The sequence below is a fragment of the Eleutherodactylus coqui genome, chromosome 5 (assembly GCF_035609145.1).
Source record: "Eleutherodactylus coqui strain aEleCoq1 chromosome 5, aEleCoq1.hap1, whole genome shotgun sequence".
In the NCBI taxonomy this organism is placed as follows: domain Eukaryota; kingdom Metazoa; phylum Chordata; class Amphibia; order Anura; family Eleutherodactylidae; genus Eleutherodactylus; species Eleutherodactylus coqui.
The window spans coordinates 41896842-41919157 of NC_089841.1; the positions used below are offsets into that span (position 1 = coordinate 41896842).

Below are 22316 nucleotides of genomic sequence, written 5' to 3' on the forward strand. Positions count from 1 at the left end.
GAGAGAGTTACATTCTGTCCGTAAAATTTGGACGCTAATTCTTTTGCGCTTAGAATTGAATAATCAAGGTGGGACCCATTAACTTTTCATATTTATGACACAATCAATGCCCCTGCCAAATTTCAAGTTTCTATTACACCAAGAAGTGAGAGAATTAGATTTCGTATGTAAAATGTGGATGCTAAATGTTTTGCGCTTAGAATTGAACAATCGAGTTGGGACCCATTAATTTTTCCTATTTATGACACAATCAATGCTCCTGCCAAATTTCATGTTTCTATGACATTGAGAAGTGAGAGAGTTCGATTATGTACGTAAAATTTTGACGCTAATTCTTTTGCGCTAGAATTAAATAATCGAGATGGGACCCATTAACTTTTCCTATTTATGACATAATCAATGCTCGTGCCAAATTTCATGTTTCTACGACATCAGGAAGTGAGAGAATTAGATTTTGTACGTAAAATTTGGACGTTAATTCTTTAGCGCTAAGAATGGAACAATCGAGTTGGGACCCATTAACTTTTCCTATTTATGACATAATCAATGCTCGTGCCAAATTTCAAGTTTTTATGACATCGGGAAGTGAGAGAATTAGATCCCATACATAAAATTTGGACGCTAATTCTTTTGTGCATAGAATTGAATAATCGAGTTGGGACCCATTAGCTTTTCCTATTTATGACATAATCAATGCTTGTGCCAAATTTCATGTATCTACGACATTGGGAAGTGAATTAGATTCCGTACGTAAAATTTGGACGCTAGTTCTTTTGCGCTTAGAATTAAATAATCGAATTGGGACCCATTTACTTTTCCTATTTATGACATAATCAATGCTCGCGCCAAATTACATGTTTCTATGACATCGGGAAGTTGGAGAATTTTTGGCGAGTCAGTGAGGGTTTTCGTCTTTATATATATACCAGCTGATATACCCGGCTTCGCCCGAGTTAAAGGGGTTGTCTCACGCCGAAACGGTTTTTTTTTTTATTCAATAGGCCCCCCGTTCGGCGCGAGACAAACCCAAGGGATGGGTTAAAAAAAAAAAAAGTTTATTACTTACCCGAATCCCAGCGCTGCGGCGACTCCTTTCTTCCTTTACCAAGATGGCCGCTGGGATCTTCACCCACGATGCACCGCGGGTCTTCTCCCATGGTGCACCGTGGGCTCTGTGCGGTCCATTGCCGATTCCAGCCTCCTGATTGGCTGGAATCGGCACACGTGACGGGGCGGAGCTACGAGGACCAGCTCTCCGGCACCAGCGGCTCCATTCACCAGGGAGAAGACCGGACTGCGCAAGCGTGTCTAAAAACGCCAGAAGACGGCGAATTTAGACGGATCCATGGCGACGGGGACGCTAGCAACGGAGCAGGTAAGTGAATAACTTCTGTATGGCTCATAATTAATGCACGATGTATATTACAAAGTGCATTAATATGGCCATACAGAAGTGCTGAACCCCACTTGATTTCACGAGACAACCCCTTTAATTTTGTACTGGTGTTTATCTGGTGTTCACACGGAAAATCTTATGAAGTCGTGGTTACTTTAGAGATACTGAGGAAAAACATATGTTCACCATTTTGCATAGTTCTCTGCGTTACCCAGGAAACACCACGTGGAGGTAACCATGCGACGTTTCCTTTATATAAAATGACATTAGGAAGTGAGAGAATTAGATTACGTACATAAAATTTGGACACTAATTCTTTTGCACTTAGAATTGAATAATCGAGTTGGGACCCATTAACTTTTCATATTTATGACACAATCAATGCTTGTGCCAAATTTCATGTTTCTATGACATTGGGAAGTGAGAGATTTAGATTATGTACGTAAAATTTGAACGCTAATTCTTTTACGCATAGAATTGAATAATGGAGTTGGGACCCATTAGCTTTTCCTATTTATGACATAATCAATGCTCGTGCCAAATTTCCCGTTTCTATGACACCGGAAAGTGAGAAAATGACATTCCGCACGTAAAATTTCGACGCCAATTCTTTTGCGCATAGAATTGAATAATCGAGTTGGGACCCATTAACTTTTCCTATTTATGACATAATCAATGCTCGTGCCAAATTTCACGTTTCTATAACACCGGAAAGTGAGAAAATTACATTCCGCACGTAACATTTGGACGCTAATTCTTTTGCGCATAGAATTAAATAATGGAGTTGGGACCCATTAGCTTTTCCTATTTATGACATAATCAATGCTCGTGCCAAATTTCCCGTTTCTATGACACCGGAAAGTGAGAAAATTACATTCCGCACGTAAAATTTTGATGCCAATTCTTTTGCGCATAGAATTGAATAATCGAGTTGGGACCCATTAACTTTTCCTATTTATGACATAATCAATGCTCGTGCCAAATTTCACGTTTGTATGACACCAGAAAGTGAGAAAATTACATTCCGCACGTAAAATTTGGACGCTAATTCTTTAGCGCATAGAATTGAATAATGGAGTTGGGACCCATTAGCTTTTCCTATTTATGACATAATCAATGCTCGTGCTAAATTTCCCGTTTCTATGACACCGGAAAGTGAGAAAATGACATTCCGCACGTAAAATTTCGACGCCAATTCTTTTGCGCATAGAATTGAATAATCGAGTTGGGACCCATTAACTTTTCCTATTTATGACATAATCAATGCTCGTGCCAAATTTCCCGTTTCTATGACACCGGAAAGTGAGAAAATTACATTCCGCACGTAAAATTTGGACGCTAATTCTTTTGCGCATAGAATTGAATAATGGAGTTGGGACCCATTAGCTTTTCCTCTTTATGACATAATGAATGCTCGTGCCAAATTTCACGTTTCTATGACACCGGGAAGTGAGAGAATTAGATTCCGTACGTAAAATTTTGACGCTAATTGTTTTGCGCTTAGAATTGAATAATCGAGTTGGGACCCATTAGTTTTTCCTATTAATGACATATTCAATGCCTGTGCCAAATTTTAAGTTTCTATGTGAGAAAATTACATTCCATACGTAAAATTTGGACGCTAATTCTTTTGCGCATAGAATTGAATAATGGAGTTGGGACCCTTTAGCTTTTCCTATTTATGACATAATCAATGCTCTTGCCAAATTTCACGTTTCTATGACACCGGAAAGTGAGAAAAATACATTCCGTACGTAAAATTTTGACGCTAATTCTTTTGCGCATAGAATTAAATAATCGAGTTGGGACCCATTAACTTTTCCTATTTATGACATAATCAATGCCCGTGCCAAATTTCACGTTTCTATGTGAGAAAATTACATTCCGTACGTAAAATTTGGACGCTAATTCTTTTGCGCATAGAATTGAATAATCGAGTTGGGACCCATTAACTTTTCCTATTTATGACATAATCAATGCCCGTGCCAAATTTCACGTTTCTATGTGAGAAAATTACATTCCGTACGTAAAATTTCGACGCTAATTCTTTTGTGCATAGAATTGAATAATGGAGTTGGGACCCATTAGCTTTTCCTATTTATGACATATTCAATGCCTGTGCCAAATTTTAAGTTTCTATGACATTGGGAAGTGAGAGATTTAGATTATGTACATTAAATTTCGACGCTAATTCTTTTGCGCTAGAATTGAATAATCGAGTTGGGACCCAATTACTTTTCCTAGTTTGGAGATAATCTATGCTTGTGCCAAAATTCATGTTTCTACGACATCGGGAAGTTGGAGAACTTTTGGCGAGTCAGTCAGTCAGTGAGTCAGTCAGTCAGTGAATGAGTCAGTGAGGGCTTTCGTCTTTATATATATAGATACCCCAAATTGATTTCTATAAAACCAGAACTTGTCTTGCATAATACACTGTGTCATGCAGCTATACTGACAAAAAACTAAAAAAGTTATGACTATTGAAACACAAATGGGGATAAAATTTACCGACTCTTAAGGCTAAAACTAGTTGTCACAAAGGGGTTAAAATAGCACTGCATATGCGTGAGTGTTTCTCCATTCAATTAACTCCTTATTGCTGGGGTTCAGTGAGCCCGCAGTGAGGTGGAGAGGGGGACATGGAACCCCCTGCTCTCAGGATTGGTGGGGGTCTCAGTGGTGAGACCCTCACTAATTAAACTTTAATAATCTATCCTATGGAGAGGTGATAAAAATCATTCTTGGTACAACTCCTTTAATAAACAGGGGTCCTCTGTTCAGAATCCTCACCTATTAGCTGGAGAAGAGAATATAAAAGGAGTCCTCTCTCTGGAGGACCCAGTACATGTATGCATTTTAGCAGTCAGTGAAAAGATTTCAGTAAGAACTGTGTAATACTTCCTTCCTCCTGTGGTGGCACTGTAGGAAAATCAAACACTTGCTGCCAAAGATTACAGTTGATCGATAGGGATCTCAGCAACAGGACATACTGTGATCAGCTTATCATTAGGGGACTTTTCTAACAAGAGTGACTCTCCTAAGCAGAGCCCTCCTTTACATTAGAACCTTTTAATAATTCCCCAATGCAAAGATTTACTACAGATTATAGTAAGATAAAGGAGCTATCCAGGGATTTAACTTTCTTACTGGGACCTCTGAGTTGGACCAGCAACTTCCGGCTGCGATCCGACAAGAAGTCATGATGTATGGCCATCCGATGTCTGTGACGTTATAGGTGAGGGATGAGCTGTTGGCTCATTATGATAATTAAGGAAGCGCCTATTTCTGTCGATGCAGTGATTGACCAATAATTGTCCCAGTGTAAAAGCAGGATCCGATAGCGTACTGAGTGAAAAATCCCTCATTAGCTGTTAGCCGCTTCATTTCAGCTCACTCACTGAAACAAAAGTGACTAATGAGCAACTTCTCTCTCAGTGTAAACAGACATTCATGAATGACTGCCTATTCACAGTGAATCGAGATCTCCAGCAAGCTCTGCCTTCATTCACTGAATGACTCGCTCTTGTGTGAAAGCACAGTGCCTGGTAGTCGTCCTGTGTAAAAGTACTCTTACTATCCAGCCTTAGGCCTTAGTCAGACGGGCGTTTTTTGCCGCGATTTGCGGATCGCATGACGGATGCGCATCCGCAAATCGCGTGACCGGTGCGCGCAAGTCGCCCGCAAATCGCCCGAAAATCTGCTCCTAGCCGCGTTTCATTAGAAACGGGCCGGAGCTGTCCAGCGCATTGCATTCAATGGAGACGGCAATACAGCCGTCTCCATTGAAAGCAATGCGCTGCGGGCGAGCCCGGGATGAATTGTCGGTAAGGGCTTAAATATATAAGCCCTTACCTGCAATCCATCCTAAAATGTGTTAAAATAAAAAAAAATTGCATTCTCACCTTCTGCCTGCAGCTCCGGGCAGCCGTCCTGCAGTGGGTGTGAAGGGGGTGTGAGTCAGACCTGCCCCCTGATTGGCTCAGCGCTGAGCCAATCAGAGGCATGCCTCACTCACACCCATTCATGAATTCATGAATGGATGTGAGTCAGACCTGCCCCTGATTGGCTCAGCGCTGAGAGGCAGCAGTCACTCACCCATTCATGAATTCATGAATGGGTGTGTGAGTGAAACCGGCCTCTGATTGGTCAGGCTGTGACCAATCAGAGCAGATCATTCAGCAGGCGGGGATTTTAAAGCCCCGCCGGCTGAATAGTGCCGAGAAGCAGTTCAGGAGAACTGACAGCGGCCGCGGCTGGACTCCGGCTGCAGCGGAAAGGTGAGTATACAATTTTTTTTTATTTTAACACATTTTAGCATGAATTGCAGGGAAGGGTTTATATATTTAACCCCTTCCCGACAATTAACCCCGCGCACGCCGGCAGCCCATTGCTTTCAATGGAGCGGCTGTATTGCCGCTCCATTGAATTCAATGGGCAAACATCATTCTTCTCTGCCACAGCTGTTACAGCTGTGGCAGAGAAGAATGATTTGTCTTCTATATGTTCTCAATGGGGTCGGCGCTGCTGCCGCCGGCCCCATTGAGCGCATATACAGAAGTGAACAGGAATCGCAGATCGCAGATAGGTGCGATCTGCGATTTTTTGTTCTATAATTTTTCGGACGAGCGCATAAAAAGCGCTCATGTGTCCGATACCATTGCGAAGCAATGGTTTTAAAAAATCGCCGGACGCATGCGCATGCGCAAATCGCGGCAAAAAACGCCCGTCTGACTAAGCCCTCATGTAGGTCTCCAGCAGTATGATAGAGATTCGGTAACTCCTGCCATCTGAGGATAATGAGATGACTCTGCTTATTCTAAACCAGTCTATATAGCAAAGCTGACAAGTCAGCTGCAGAAAACAGAAAGTGAAAGGCGTACAGCCTCTCCTTCAGAGACTATGGGGTGACAGGGGAGCTGTATACAGAGTCTTATCTGTGTGTGTATAGTGTAACCATCCTACCATATCTGGGCCTCCAGCAGTACAATAGAGCTTCAGACCAAAATTACAAATGTCAATGACCGCGCATAATGAGCATCAAATATGACCATTTACTAATGAAGGATGGAGATGGTTGTGGATGTTACCTGTTTTCCTGAGAAAGCAGCTTGATGCATGCGTTGTGCCCACAGTACATGGCATAGGTCAGGGGCGTATTCTCATTGATGTCCCTGGGGTTCATATCTACTCCTAACTTCAGCAAGGTCTGCACACAGTCTGCTTTTCCGGCAGCTGCCGCCCAGTGCAACGGAGTTCTGCAAACAAAAAGTCAGAAATAGCTATGATAAAGATAACCATGGTGTTATGAGTCCAGTGCCGGGGCGGAGGGGCAGGATCCAGAGTTATCCCTGCGTTCCATGTGCAGCAATCTGAGTGATGTCTGCAAATATATAAAATGCCTTCTAATCTCAGTTCCTCGGGGTGCACAGTAGGAGGTGTAGAGGCAGCAGTTGATATTCAGCTCTGCAGTCTGAAGGGACCCAAAGGTCTTTTTACCAAATATGAAGATAGCAGTATTATAAATGGCACATGGTAGGTGGTGGCTTATTACAAATTTTGCATTGGGGTCAAGGAGGCTCAAGTTACTCCTCTGCAATTCATACAACTACAAGGAACTAAAAGCTTCTCATTCAGAGATTACATAATCAGACCTTCCAAGATTCAAAGCATAAAAAGAGGGGTATTATCTACAGCATAGCGCACCGTAACAAACATTTCTATGTTAAGCCATGCTTCTAACCCCACCTATTCCTGCCCCTTTGTGCCCCCACACGGTAATAGAGTCGTTAGTGCCCCATACACTTTCATAGTGTCCTCTTTGCATGGCACACAATAATACTGCCCCTTCACTAATGATGCTCCCTTAGTGTCTACTACACAGTAATAATGCCCTCTTAGTGCCCCCCACACAATAATGATGCTCTTTGAGTGCTCCACACACAGTCATGATGTCCTCTTGGTGCTCCTCTCACAAAGGATACCTCTTCAGTGTACCAACCACAGTATGATGCCCCCTTAATGTCCCCTAGATAGTAATGATGCCCCATTTGTGCCTCCACACAGAAACAGTGTGCCCAGTGATGTCCCTATAGCACCCCTCATAAACTAGAAGCCACCTTATAATGACACACCTGGTCTGGCCTTCTAGATGATGATGAGGAAGAATATCATGGAGAGGGTTAAAAAATACTGATGCTGGCAAATGTCCTGCTGTCATGTCAAATTGGACGCTACCCCTCTGGTCTTTGCAGCCGCCATAAAAGGTCCTGATGCTGACACTGCGCCAAGACACATCACATCCCAATGCTCTTTAACTGCAGGACTGCAGCTGCCGAGACCAGAGAGGGAGGGTTGGGTTTAAGATAACAATAGTACGCTATACTCCAACCTTTTCGAAATGGTAGGACAGCACTCGAAATCTGGGACTGTCTTACTGGATCCGGGACAGTTAAGGATGCGGATTAGATTCACTACCTGCAAGTTATTTAAAGAGTAAACTGAGTTTAAAAAAAAAAAATCTGCCCAGAGAGCAGCTAAGTGTATAAAAGAGGCAAAAAAACCCATTAATCACCCATTAAATATCCTGCCGCTCTAGTGCCGCTACTCCAGTCCCGAAAGCTCCTGCAGCCGTCAACTGTCATTCTTTATTCCCATGATCACTGCAACCAATCTCTGGCCTCAGAGCTCACGTCTGCATTAATGGCTCATGACCGCTAAGGCTAGTGAATAGCTGCATGGTCATGTGAACAACGTACGACTCCAGTAAAACAGGATGCACCCCTACAGATCCCACATTTACACGCAGGAGAGCGCTCATTATTACCCTTCATATCGTACCTGTCGTCCACGTCGAGGGCCTGCCGATTGCATTCAGGGACTCTGGCCAGTTCACAGATGATGTCACTGTACCCTGCGGCAGCGGCAATGTGCATGCAGGTCTTTCCATTCTCATCGTCATAGTTAATGGTGGATTGGCCCTGCTCATGGTCCAGGATTATGGAGCACAGCACTCTGTTTCCACTCTGAAATCACAGCAGTCAATCGTTATTTTTCATGTCGGGGTCTGATCAGAGTAGAAATACCTACAAGGACATGATGGTTTGACCCTCCTTCTCAGGACCACCTTCTACTACTCAGGCTGCAATGGGGTAATACACATTTCAGACCCTTGCCTTGGACTAATGGCCCACTCAGTTCTGTAAGCCAGGCATACAAATTCACACAGCACCAGGCCACAGGTAGTATCAAGAAGTTGTAAGATGTTTGACGGGGGCTCCTGCAGGGTTGTGGAGAAGGTGGGGCCCAAGAAGGAAGGATACTGCCAGCATGTTAATATACCTATATGTCATCTCAACCAGCCGATGAGTCTATATAAATATGTAAGCTGGCCAGTATATCATATGCTACCTGAGATGCAATGAGTGTACTGTGCCTCTAATATAGTGGTTTGAGGCTACTTAAGGCCCAGTGAAGGATTCGCTTGTTCCCCTGTAGACCAGTCTCAGCCTGAAGATAGACCCCCCTCTGTACCTGGACCGCCCAGTGAAGAGCCGTTTTAAAATCCTTGTCCACCAGCGTCGGGTCGGCTCCTTTCTGCAGCAAACTCTGCACATGTTGTGGCCGGTTGTGAAACGCTGCCCAGTGCAGAGACGTCATCCCCTGCCAGAGACCAGAGAGAAGCACCAAGAATTGTCACCCTATCTTAGGAAGAAATGTTCTTTAACTCCTTTCCTGACATCTTCCACAATGGCTGGGATGGGAGATAACGCCCATTGTGGCAGTTAACCCTTTAGATGCCGCTGCTAGTTTCCTTTGTCACATAAACGACTCGAATAAGGTATATAGAACAATACATCTGCAGCGCCACCTATTGGAAGGCATCTCCCTTATTTGCATATTACCCAGAGGAGCAGGAATGGCATTATAAGTCTCCTCACTCACTTACCTTCTAGGTGCTCTCCCTAAGGAGAAAAGATGGCGTTCCTTATAAACGACTCAAACACAACAAAATCCTGGGTGGCCGTTGGGTCGTTATGGCAGCTTGGGGGCTAAGTGAAGGGCTGCCATGTACTTTTTGTGTAATAAAGGGGTTTTGTCATTACAAAAACATTCTCCAAAGCAGCCAGGTACGGCGCAAAATGAAAAAATAAAGTGCTACTCACCTCTCCTCGGCTCGATAGCCTTAAAGGGGGTCAGGAGAGATGTGTATGCTATATATTTTTTATTTTGTGCCGGGCCTGGATGCTTGGAAATGTTTTTTTTTTTTTTTTATAATGACAAAACCCCTTAAACTCCTTAATAGAATGCTTGCAGAAATACAAGATACTATAATATTGAAAGTAAATTGTATAAACAGCGAAACAATCACAACTGTAATGTGAAGACTAAAAAAAGACTATGGAGACTAAAAAAAGTAAAAATAAATAAGTGAAAGTTGAAAAAAACGTTTCCCAGCCATCACATAAAAAATAAATTGGTATAGCTAAGTCCGTAAAGTCCAAATTAGTAAAGAGACACTGTCACCTCTGAACAGCACCATAAGCTAAGTGACAGTGCTGTTCGAGAGATGACAAGGAGCTGGGGGATGTATTTTTTGTACTCACCAGCTACCCAGTTCCCACAGTGTTGCTGGGGAAATTCTGCATGTGGGCTGAAACTTTTACTCTTTTCAGACCACTTCTGCGGGCACTCTCCAGCAGCAGTCTGTGCTAGAGAGAGTGTGCATGGTGGTCTGAAGAGAAACAGATTTTCAGACCGCCGACGGACTTCACTAGGGGACACAGTGGGAACCAGGAGCAGGTGAGTATAAAAATACGTCCACCAGCTCCTTATTCGGAGGTGACAGTGTCCCGTTAAAATATCACTTTATTAATCCAGCATGATGAATGTCATCAGGGAAAGAAATACACAATTATCATAAATGCACTTTTTTGGACCCCCCATCTGCAAGAGAAAAAATTACTATTAAATTATCAAAAAGTCATATGAACCCCAAAAAAAGCTATATGTACCCCAAACTGGAACCAATAAAAACTGCACTAAAAATAAAAAAGTTATGGGAGTCAAAAGATGGCTAGACAGCAATAAAAAAAAGTATTTTTAAGCACTGCTACACAAAAAAATTGTTGTAGCTGAAATTGTACTGAGAACATTTAATTCTTATCGCACCAAAAAAAAAAAGCATAAAAACAACATCCCCTGCACAAAAAATTGGGAAATTGTGTGTTTTTTCCATTGCCCTTCACTTAGAAATTTAATTTTTAACAATTTTCCAATCCATCATATGGTACGTTAAATGGTACTACTAAAGTATACAACTTATCGCACAGAAAACAAGCCCTCCTGTAGAAAAATTAAAAAGTTATGATTTTTGGAAAAAATGAAAATGAAGGAAAAAAAACAAAAACAGCTGCTGTGAGAAGGGGTTAATTATAGAGATGCTCCAAAACATCGTAGACATGCAGTAATATGCTGTCCGCCTTTAAAGAGATGCATCTCATCACTGTAATCATCAGGGATTTACAGTTTTATGAAAATGAAGTCAATAAATATTGCGCATGTACGGCGTGCTTCCATCCCCCGCTATTTAGTATTACAGTCACATTGCCGGCTTTATGCAAGTACCACATCGTATCTTATACATAGATTGGTTTACTGACAACATGTAATATACCTAGTGGTCTACAACAGTTTAGGAGTTAGTATTTTACATGGTTGTGGTCATGCCTAGTAGAAGGAGCTCACTGTGGATCTATCTCATTAAAGGCATAGTCCCCTCTGAGTAACCCATTCCAATGTACTGCAAATCCGAAAGTAAAGCCCTCGCCAATAATGTCTAATGTAAAAAATACCCCGTTTTCTTTCAAAGCTGTAGTCTTCTATAAAGATATTTTCTGCTCGTTGCTAGGATAACCAACAAACTCCACTATGGAGTGGACATGGTTGGCGCTTGTGCACTTGTAGTGACCCAGAGTAACAGGGCCCCTTTTAAGTATGAATGCATTTGTTTTGTACCTATGTATTGTCAGTGTCTTCTATGTGAGTGAATTTGATGTGTATTGCACCTCTGTGGCACTGAATGGGTTACTGTCTGGGTTATGGCTGGAAAATGTATCATCTTGTGTGTCATGTGACTTTGTTTTATATATGTGTTTGTAAGATGGAATGTAAGGGAGCCGAGCCTAGACTAGCAAGCACTTCTGAGGGCAAGAAAGAGAGAAGTTCTGCTGATTGAACTCCACAGACACTGAGCGGTCTGTGCATGGAGATGAAAGAGGTGAGCGATTGCCTTGTGTGTGCCCTGGGCCCAATCTAACCAGGCTTTCAGGTTAGTGAGCTGGAGGACCGCAAATGTGCATCAACTTGCCATGTAGCGCTGAGTGCCCTTTCCTAAACATGAGTGTGTACCAGTAGAGAGAGAGAGAGAGAGCAGAAGTTTGCCGGAAAGCGGGTCACGCAGACAAGTCAACTGCGGATCGTCTGGAGCAACCCGAGAGAACTTCCCTGTCACACCACTAATTTGCCTGCACCAATGTCCTGATAGTAGATGTAATTTGTTTTGGGCTGTTACAAGTTATTCTCAAGTAAATGGGCTTTACCCACCGTTCCCGGTTCTGCTCTTAAAACATTTTCCTGAGTGTGGACTATTTTAATCGCCTTGATGCAGTATCACCGAAGAGGATGGAATGGTGACGTCACGAGTGACAAGGACTTAAAGTAAACCACGTATTGGGTTACCCCATTGAAAGGCCTGCCCTCGGTTACTTGGACGGGTCCCATGCTACCCTCAGGGTGGGAGATGGTAGAGCCCCGTGACAAGGCATAACTCTACCCTGCTGTCTCCTAGGCTGGGGCCCGTTCTTCGGACGCTGCACACTGCTGGCTCCATATGCAGCTATCTGTTGAGTGGCTGGAATCTCTCGTATGCTTGCACTTTAGCTCCTGGCCATCAACTACCACTATGCTCTACTGTGTCTTTGCAGCGAAGGTCTTATGGGCAGCGTGAAAAAATCCTCGTTCGCGCTGCGCAAAATCCCTTCTCTGCAAAGAAAAAGCAAGGCGCAGCAGTAGCCGGTGGTCAGAAGCTAATGCGCATGCGAGTGAGAGATCGTTGCATAAGGAGTTAACAGTGTGCAAGCGCCAGCCATATCTGATTGCAGCAATGGGTTAAAAGTGACATTCTCATGTGGCAGATGCTTTCACAGATGTGGCTATAAGCCCTTTGCAATGAGCTAAGCAGAAATTGAGAAAAAATCTGTGATATTCATGCTGGTGATGTTAGAAAATCCTCAGCATTTCCTCAAATGCGCACTGATTCTTCCAGATTGTGGGACCTCATTCGCTTAAAGGGGTTGTCCCGCGAAACAAAGTGGGGGTAAGCACTTCTGTATGGCCATATTAATGCACTTTGTAATATACATCGTGCATTAATTATGAGCCATACAGAAGTTATTCACTTACCTGTTCCGTTGCTGGCGTCCCCGTCTCCATGGTGCTAGACGCGCTTGCGCAGTCCGGTCTTCTCCTTTGCTGAATGGGGCCGCTCGTGCCGGAGAGCGGCTCCTCGTAGCTCCGCCCCGTCACGTGTGCCGATTCCAGCCAATCAGGAGGCTGGAATCGGCAATGGACTGCACAGAAGCCCTGCGGTCCACCGAGGGTGAAGATCCCGGCGGCCATCTTCACAAGGTAAGTATGAAGACGCCGGACCGCGGGGATTCGGGTAAGTACTATCTGGTTTTTTTTTTTATCCCTGCATCGGGTTTGTCTCGCGCCTAATGGGGGGGGGCTATTGAAAAAAAACAAAAAACGTTTCGGCGCGGGACAACCCCTTTAAGATGTACTGCATGAAATCCGCACTTACAACAAATACTACGCACGTCCAGGAGCCGCCATCACTCACCTCGTTGTCCTGGTGGTTGATCTCACTTAGATTTGATTGCTGCAGAAGAACAGATAAAAGTCTACAGAAAAAAAAGACAAAAGCAGTCAGTGACCGACCGCCATCAGAACAAACCGCCATCATCACACTTGCTACAAGTGACATGTGGGCACCCTGTTAGAGGCGCGCTAAGGAGTACAGGAGACTGATAAGCCACCTTATGGTCAGGGGTGGACAAACCATAAACACTGGGCTGGTGCAGGTGTAGTGGCCCGAATTAAATATATCTGGCCCCTCCATAATTGTCAATAGGTATGTGTATTGCTCAGCTGCAGCATGTCAGAGGTTAATGTTTGTGAATGTTTGAGATATGTCTGAGAAAAGTATCAATTTATATTGTCACGTGGGTATGTAAGAGATAAATATAAGTGCAAGGTGGTGTGAAAGAAGAGGGAGTTCCATTGTCTTCAATGGTAGAGTGTGGAGGGAGAGTGACGGCCCCATGGGTGTACCTTCAACCCTCATGTGGTGAAGGATGGAAGAGGAAGAGAGGTGCGCGGATGAGCTAGTTCCCGGATCCCCATCATAAAAGAGAAAGAAAGAGACCGCCGTGCAGTGTTCAGAAATCTGCTTAAGCAGGAGTGTCAGTGGAGTGCTTTGTGTCCCTCCAGTGTGTGCATCCAGGAACAGAGCTATACAGATAACTAAGACTGTAGGCCCGGTGTCATCCTGTGTCCCAGAGTGTGTGTGTCCAGGAGTGGAGTCATATAGATAACTAAGACTGTAGACCTTGTATCATCCTGTGTCCCAGAGTGTGTGTCCAGGAGCAGAGTCATACAGATAACATGGACTGTAGGCCCGGTATCATCCTGTGCTTTCCTTCCTGACGTCCGTAATTTTGTCTTTCCTGCACTGGTGTGTGAAGTTACTAATCTTTCCAGTAAAGTTCCAGTCACTGGGAAAGGTCAGTGACTGAGGTTGTCAAGTACTTGTGTGTGGACTCTATTATTCTTTTTCCTGTCGGACATCCTGCAGAGTAAGGAACAATGGTGTCACCCGTGACATAATTCAGATCTACCACACTGTTTATTCAGGTAACCGCTGCCTCAGCGTTGCCTGGAAGAGGCCTAGCAGCAACTTGACCAGGGTTGCACACGTCCCTCAGGGGAGGAGTTGGTAGAGCCACCGTGACAAGTGCCATCTCTACCCCCGCCATCTCCTAAGCGTTGGGCCTTGTGTCTCGGTCGTTGCAGGACACCACACAGGGGGGTGCATAGCTAGTGGCATCCCTAGTTTAGCGGGTCTGCATTTGTTTAGGGGGGTCTGTTATGGGGTCTATATTAGTTTAGCCAGCGTCTGTTCTGGGGTCTGTATTTGTTTAGGGGGGTCTGTTCTGGGGTCTGTATTAGTTTAGCAGGTGTCTGTTCTTGGGTCTGTATTTATGAGGGTGTATAAAAAGAAGATCGCTCTGTATTAATGGGGTAGTCTGGTCTGGGGTGTTGATAAAGGGTTAGGGGTCTGTAAAAAGAGAGGGTGGGTTTTAGCTCTGTATTAATGTAATGGCAGACCTGTTCTGAGGTCTATATACAGAGGAGTCTGTTCTGGTGTCTGTATACATGGGGAATCTGGGGACTGTATAAGTGTGGTGGGGGGTCTGGTCTGGGTCTGTATATAGAGAGGTCTGGTCTGGGGTCTGTACACAGAGGGGTCTGAAGTCTGAATAAAGAGCTGTTCTGGAATATATGTAAAGGGGGTTTCTGGTCTAGAGGCTATATCTTTCTGTTGTTGCACAGGGGCCCTCAGCTGTTGGGGCCCGCCCCTGGTCGTGATGCTATACTCTTATAAAACCATCTGTACACAACGGTGAGCGTGGAGCAGGAACTGGGCCAGATCAATGTAGAGGGAAACTTCTGGGAAATATATTGGAAGGTGAGCCTCTTCTTTTAGAGGCAGCTGTACACCTTTTCCTTTCTCATACATGGTGGGTTTTGTTGGCCAACGTGAGGAGAAACATATTGCACACTCCACAGCCTGTCCTCAGGCCCTGGAGGACCCGAGAGTGATTGCCCCATTTGAGTGCATAGGCTATGTGGCTGAATACATCACTGAGTGACTAACCTGACATCCGCCTCCGCAGTGGCAGCGTGTAGAGGAAGTCTGCCATTTTTATCAGGGATGTTCTGCTTGGCGCCATTTCTGAGCAAACTCACACAACCCTCCAGCCATCCCTGCAAGAAGAAGACATGAACTATGCAAAATGCTCTACAGTAACAATGCTTAGGGCCACTGATTGGCCAACAGTGACGTCATCTGTCACAACAAACACCAGGACCACAGCGGGGCTGCAGTGCTGGATACTGGTGGTGGCAGAGGGGTAAGTATAGCTCAGTTTATTTTTTTTTACTACAGAATTCATTAACCGGGTCTATGAAAAACGGATTTTCTAAACCAGACAACTCATTTAAAGGGTTTGTCCAGTTGTAAACTATTGATGGCAGGACCCGCAGCTCTGGCCAATCTGAAAGCAGCATGTAGTGTCTGAACAGTGTGCATCTAGTAGTGGCAGAAGCGCCGTAGCTATGTGAGAAGAATGAAGAGTGGCCCCATGAAGAAGCAGATCAGTGGACAAATTAGGAGAAAATAGGGTAGCGGGTAATATAACTTTTGTTCTGCAGTCACTTGAAAATGTTTTTTCGCAGTACCAGAGAGTCATTTTAATAACAACAGTCCTCTGTTCAAGACTTTCATATCTTGTCCAGAGTGGTTATGAAGAATGTCTCTATGTAGGACCCATCCTGTCCTGTATTACACAGACAACCCATTGATGTGACTATACACTGTGTAATACTTCATTTCTCCTGTAGAGGCACTGCAGGGAAACTGAACACTTCAGCTGAGTCCACAGGTTGCAGACTTTTTCCACCATTAGATGTAGATTCTGGTATGGATGACACCCTTTGCATTTGTATCAGCTCCATCCCTTTAAGAACATTTTTGCGGGATAATCCTGCATTAAATAGGAGGGTTCTGTTGCATGTACTATTATACTACTAGATAAACTATATCAGTGGTCGTTAATGTGGGGCTCTCCAGATGTAATGAAGCTACTGTACAACCTCCAGTATGATTGGAATTGTAGTTTTGCTGCAGCTGGAGAACTGCGGGTTCATGGCTGCCAAATTGGTAGAGTAGGTCAAATGTGCCAGCTGTGTAAGTATAAGGCGTGGAGAACGGAAGAGCCCTGTGATGTCTCCCCATGTTATAGTGGTGGCGCAGCCCTGCTGTTATCTGCACTGCGCTTCCTGCCTCCTTTGCTCTCGTTAGTTATCTAGGTAACTTTATCATATAGAGCTCAGTGCCCAGCAACATATGGCAGCTGTCTCAGGCAGAAGACTTGGCCTGCAAGGAGACTTCATTTTCAGATTTCTGGATACATTTGATAAGTCACTGTCTGCATGTGAACATTATTTTTTCCTTAAATAGGTCTACAACTCTGAACTGAAACATTTTTAAAAATATATATTTATACTGATTAGAGCTTTGTTATTCTGATATAGAGCTGCGATCCTCCTACCGGTATGTACTGTAGTCATAGAGTTACATGATAACATTCCACTACCTGCAGCCACCACTAGGGGGAGCTCAGGAGATTACTGTATACACATTGTACTGTATAGTAACACAGTTTACAGTAATCTCCTGTATAGTCATAGTTACATGATAACATTCTACTAACTGCAGCCACCACTAGGGGGAGCTCAGGAGATTACTGTATATACATTGTATAAAAGAGTTTTCGTCAGGAGAGTCACCTTATATATGTAAATTATAGGGTGTCCTGCTACTTAGAACCTAGTAGAAAGTGTTTAATTCAGCAGCAGCGCCTCCATAGGGGAAAATAATTATAACACATTAAGTATTACTCTTTAAAATCAATGAACGTTTTCCTACCAGGTATGTGGCTAAGGACAGGCTCGTCCTCCCACAGGCATCTTGTGTATTGATATTTGCTCCCATTTTCAGCAGTAGTTTCACTGTATCTACCTGGCGTCCGGACACTGCATGCATCAAAGGGGTGCAACCTGGAAAAACAGCAGCACAGTGTATTTAAGGAATTTCTGGAAAACAATCTGCGGTACAGGTTAACGGTTTATTTATGATCCCCACACATCACACGCACAGCCCTAATACATCCATCCTGACCCCACATATTACACACACAGCACATGACACACACAGCTCTACTACATCCATCCTGATTCCTGCACATTACACACACAGCACATTACACACACAGCTCTGCTACATGGTACATCCATTATGATCCCCACACATCATACACACAGCTCTACTACATGCATCTTGATTCCCACACATTAAACACACAACACATTACACACACAGCTTTGCTACATCCTGATTCCCACACAAGACAAACATAGCTTGTCTCCTCCCACAGCAGTGACATCACCGCAGGTCCTTCAGCCCACCGGATCTCTGTGGTGGCGGTAGGTCGGTGTCTGCTGTCAGGACCACTGAGTTGTGTCTGCGATAACATCGGCTTAGTTGTATTCTCATTTTGTTATTTTTGTCCTTCCCTTCCAAGAGCCCTAACCGTGTTGTTCTTTGGCTGGTCAGGCTCTGTGTTTTATATATGTTGTAGGACCTTTGTTGACGTCACAGGGGGGGGGGGGGGGAGCAATGACGTCACAAGGGGGGAGCATCAGAAGCACTCACATACTAACTGACAAGTGGTCGTTAGTAGTTTGATTATACTGAACACTTCTATTCAATGTTGTATTGTACAAAAATTAAAAAAATATTTGCTGGGTATTGCCACCTCTATAATGACTCAGACAATAAATTGAAGACCCTTTTTATCCTGCACAGCAAATGTTAAAAACACTTTTTTAAAGGCTTTATATTGTAAAAAATTGGAAAAAACTAAAAATACATATAATTTTGGTATCCTCACAATCATACCGACCCGCAGATTAAATTATGACATTTACACAGCATAGGGAATGCCGTAAAAAAGAAAGATGAAAGAACACTGACAGAATTGATGTTCCTTCTCCCTGTCCTCTCCAAAAAGTAATAAAAGTTCTATAATACATTATATGTACCCCAAAATGGTACCAATGAAATCTACAGCTCGTCACATAACAAACAAGCCCCATAAGGCTATACTGACAGAAAAGTATAAAGTTACGGTTAAGAGTGATTTGTGCCCGAGATTCTCAGGTACAACGAACATCTGTGGGATATGCAGGACACCACACACATTGTATGTCCAATTCTCATGTGAGACTTGCGCGAAAATAGGACATATGTAGTGGCTCAGAACACCATCCTGGTCCCCTCCATAAATGTCATACATGTTTTCTCTTATGTTGATGCACTGTGCAAAGGTTGTCCTCTCATATCCAGTGTGTGTGTTACACAGCTGAAGCGCTTGAGAGGTTAACACAGCAATAAAATCATTGCCTGCATGTGGATGTATCAGTCTGTCATGTCATGTGGTATGTGTGAAGGGATAAAAAGGAGTGATTGAGAGCGGGAAAAAGGAGAGCTCCATCTTCAATCTGCGAGTGCGATCCTGTTCAGGGACCCAAGAGAGTGCTAACACAGAGCCACATGGAAGCACCTTCAGCTTCCATGTAAGTGAAGATGGAAGAAGAGGAGCCATATCCTGTAGCGTTTGGAGTGTGGATGTGAACGGAGTGCGTCCCATCAGTAGAGAGAGAGCCCTACAATAATTCTGTGCAGGTACCAGTTCAAACTACAGGCTTTTCCTGTGCGTCCGTCCAGAGTTAGGATCACCGCACAGAGGTACATGATTGAGTTACACCCACATGCCTGTCATGTGGGATGTGTATTGTGTAAGCCTTCCTGTCAAAAATTGTCTGCCAGAGAGTATGCGGAGAGACCCCTACCCCCTTCCTCCTCTTGAGTTCTCCCAATCCAGGAGCCATGCCGTGCAGATAACATAGACTGTAGGACTGTTTATATCCTGTGTATCCTCCCTGACCTTTGAGCTCTAGCTTGCACCTTTTGAAAATGAATTGTACCTGCCTTACCCTGAATACTTGTTGTAAAGTGTTCATTCATTATTCAGTAAAAGTTAGGCCCTAATCGTTCCTGGGGACCTGAGGTACTATACACAAGTCTCTGTGTTCTTTTCTCCGCAGCATAGAGTGTTGGTGTGTGGAAACAGTAGCGTCACGAGTGATCAGTACTACTACTCCCCCATGCAGTTTATTGACATTCCCTATCATAGGGGTGTCGAAGTTGGCCTGCGATCCTACTCTGACCTTGGCTACATGTCATCCCTCCAGGACTAGAGCCTGGTAAGTGCCAGCATGACGAGTCCCCACTTATCCCTCCCAGCTCTTCACGCTAGCCAGGTGCCCTCGGTCACCCCTCTGGGGTGTTGCACATACAGCAATTTTTCAAACTTGGACCATCAGTCAAGTGAATGGGTTTATTTTCTGTGTGAGTTCTGCCCGACTTGGACACGGACAGAACTTGTATGACAATAATGGCAGTGTAAATATGGCCTTAAGGAGTTAATGTCTCTCTAGCAGGTGGATCTCCCTGAGGATAATCACTGCCTTGCAGGAAGCGAAGCAAAAGGACGATATGTAGACTCAAACTGCTCGCGTAGGCTGTAGGAAGCGGCATGAGATGTTAGCACCTGGGTCTGAGATGCCAAATCCCATTCACTTTCACCAACCACAAGTGTGACTGATCTCCCTCAGGCGATGCCGTTCAGCCTTGGAGGTGAGAACATGAGACTCGCTGTACTCCACTGTGTGTCGTTTCTGGATCTTTGTGTCACTTTATGACTTTATCACACTGTTAAAGGGAAGGTCCGAATTCTAGGTTTTCCCTAAAACAGCAAAATAACTAACAGGCAAATACTCACCTCTTCCCACTCCTGTTGTGTACCACGCCACTGCTCCAGGTCTCCCCTCTGATGTCATGTTTATGTAAGGGGCTCAGATGATGTTTCCCTTGGATGGTATAAGGGTGACCAAGCAGGAGAGCAATCTAAGGGATGTTCAGCCTTGAGAGACTGCATTGCAGGGAGAGAGAGCTGTAAAAGGAGAGGGATCAGCTGAGGGAGCCGTGCAAGATGAAACCTAGAGAACATGTGCCTGCTAGAGAGGACCAGTGGCATGAGAAAGGAGCCATTCTGTAACTAAGAAGTGTGACCTCATAACGCATCAGAAGTGACATCGCTGAGAAAACAAAGCTGCAGGGATGCAGCTAGAAAGGCTGTTCTAGAGAGTCCACATCATCTTGCAGCTCTGTGCAACAGGGTACACCCAACAGATGTCCAAAGATGCTTGTTCTATGCTACAATATAAAATATGCTAGAGATACGTAAGTGAGGTCGGCCTTCAGAAAAAAACCCAATGCATGCACATGGACAGTGACTAAAGTGCAGGCCTGCCATTCAAAAAATATGCAAGCTTGAGCCAACACCAGGGAAATACGTATTCATCTGTCAGCTGTGGACAAGATTTTGGATAAAATTTATGTTACTCGGCCGATTGTCAATGTTGGGTTTAAACTTTCGGTGGGCTATTATGTGTTTTATAACTGAGATGCATTGCTAATTTTTGTGATTTGTAAAGATTGTTATAATATTCTAGGTGAGTTATCTATCAATGGAAGCTTCTATTTCCAACTTATTCTGCAAGCTTCTTTGTTAAAATGCGTCAATTGTAAGGCCGGTGTCCGCATCGTACTGTGGTTCCTGTGTCGCGTGTCCCTACTACAACATTTACAGGCTGTTCCACCCTGTTTATGGGATGTCACAGGTGCTGCAACCAATAACAGAGCTCATTGCTTGATCGCCGAGCCCTGTTGTTGACTGCAGCACCTGTAACGTCCCCTGAACTAGGCAGTACTGCAGCCTGTAAACTAACACAGGCGCGGGGGTACCAAGCAGCGGCGTGGGACACAGCCGGAGTGGGGAGAGATGAGAATAACCTGTCACTTATTTTATAGCATTGGAAAGACATTTTAGTGAAAACCTACAACTTGGACCTTGTGTGGTGCAGTATGCATTCCTAAGCTCTCACTCACAACCTAACGATTGCAGGTTCAATCCGCGCATAGTTCAGGTAGCCGGCTCAAGGTTGACTCAGCCTTCTATCCTTCTGGGTACCCATCATGTTGGGGGGTAAAGATGACTGTGGAAGGCAATGACAAACGTTGGCAGTCTGCCAAGAAAATGTCACCCTAGGAGTCGGTCACAACGTGGTGCTTGCACCAGGGGACTTTACCTTACAACTTGGACCACTTTAAGTCTTGCATAATTCTCCTTGTGTAATGCAGTGCTGGGGCCGCTCTCTGGCATGCTGTGATGAGTTGTATTGTGTCTGGTAGATCATCCTCTACTGTAGGTGGCAGGAGGGGTTGTAGCATTGTGTCCAGTGTGCCGGAAGCAATCAGTGCTGCAATGGTGACTGAAGACTCAGAGAGGGATATGCTGTTATACAGAGTGTCACCAAAAAGTTGTCTCCAGCTTGGATACAAGATGTGATACGGGAGGGCATGGAGGTATACAGTTTCTGCATGGTATCCTGCAGCACATCGCTCCCCATTTGCTGCAACTGAGCCTTTAGATCGTGCAAGCTTGTTGAAGTTGGTATTCCACATGGTACCATACATGTTCTAATAGCAACAAATCTGGCCACCAGCAGCCACAGAAGTGTGTTAATTGCTGAAGACAAGCCGGTTCCCCTCTGTAGCATCCAGTTTCATCGTTCACAACACCACTGCAAACGGAGGTGATGGTGGGTGTCAAATGACCTTCAGCCAAGTGCCTGGAGATGGTTCCGACAGACACAGGAGTGTAACGATGGTGCCACCTGTCTCTGGATGGCAGACAACAAAACAAGCTCATGCTTGTCGAATGGTCAAACACTCCTCTGTACTGGTGGTCTGCCGGGGGGTGCTGAGCCCGGTCACCTTGTGTGCCCTCACACATCCACTGGTCCCAACACCTCCTAACAGTATGGTCAGATG

The 22316-nt window shown here is 44.4% G+C and overlaps 1 protein-coding gene across 1 annotated transcript in view; it reads right to left on the minus strand.

Moving 5' to 3' along the window:
* The window catches only part of ANKRD55 (ankyrin repeat domain 55), a 54401-nt gene that overhangs the window by 13808 nt on the left and 18277 nt on the right, over window positions 1-22316 (minus strand). Inside the window, exons 3-8 of the mRNA XM_066601827.1 lie at window positions 17226-17356; window positions 15393-15502; window positions 13296-13356; window positions 8927-9055; window positions 8234-8418; window positions 6484-6651 (exon numbers count right to left, since the gene is read on the minus strand). Of these exons, the coding sequence (XP_066457924.1) occupies window positions 6484-6651; window positions 8234-8418; window positions 8927-9055; window positions 13296-13356; window positions 15393-15502; window positions 17226-17356 (784 nt within the window). The remainder of the gene's footprint in view (window positions 1-6483; window positions 6652-8233; window positions 8419-8926; window positions 9056-13295; window positions 13357-15392; window positions 15503-17225; window positions 17357-22316) is intronic.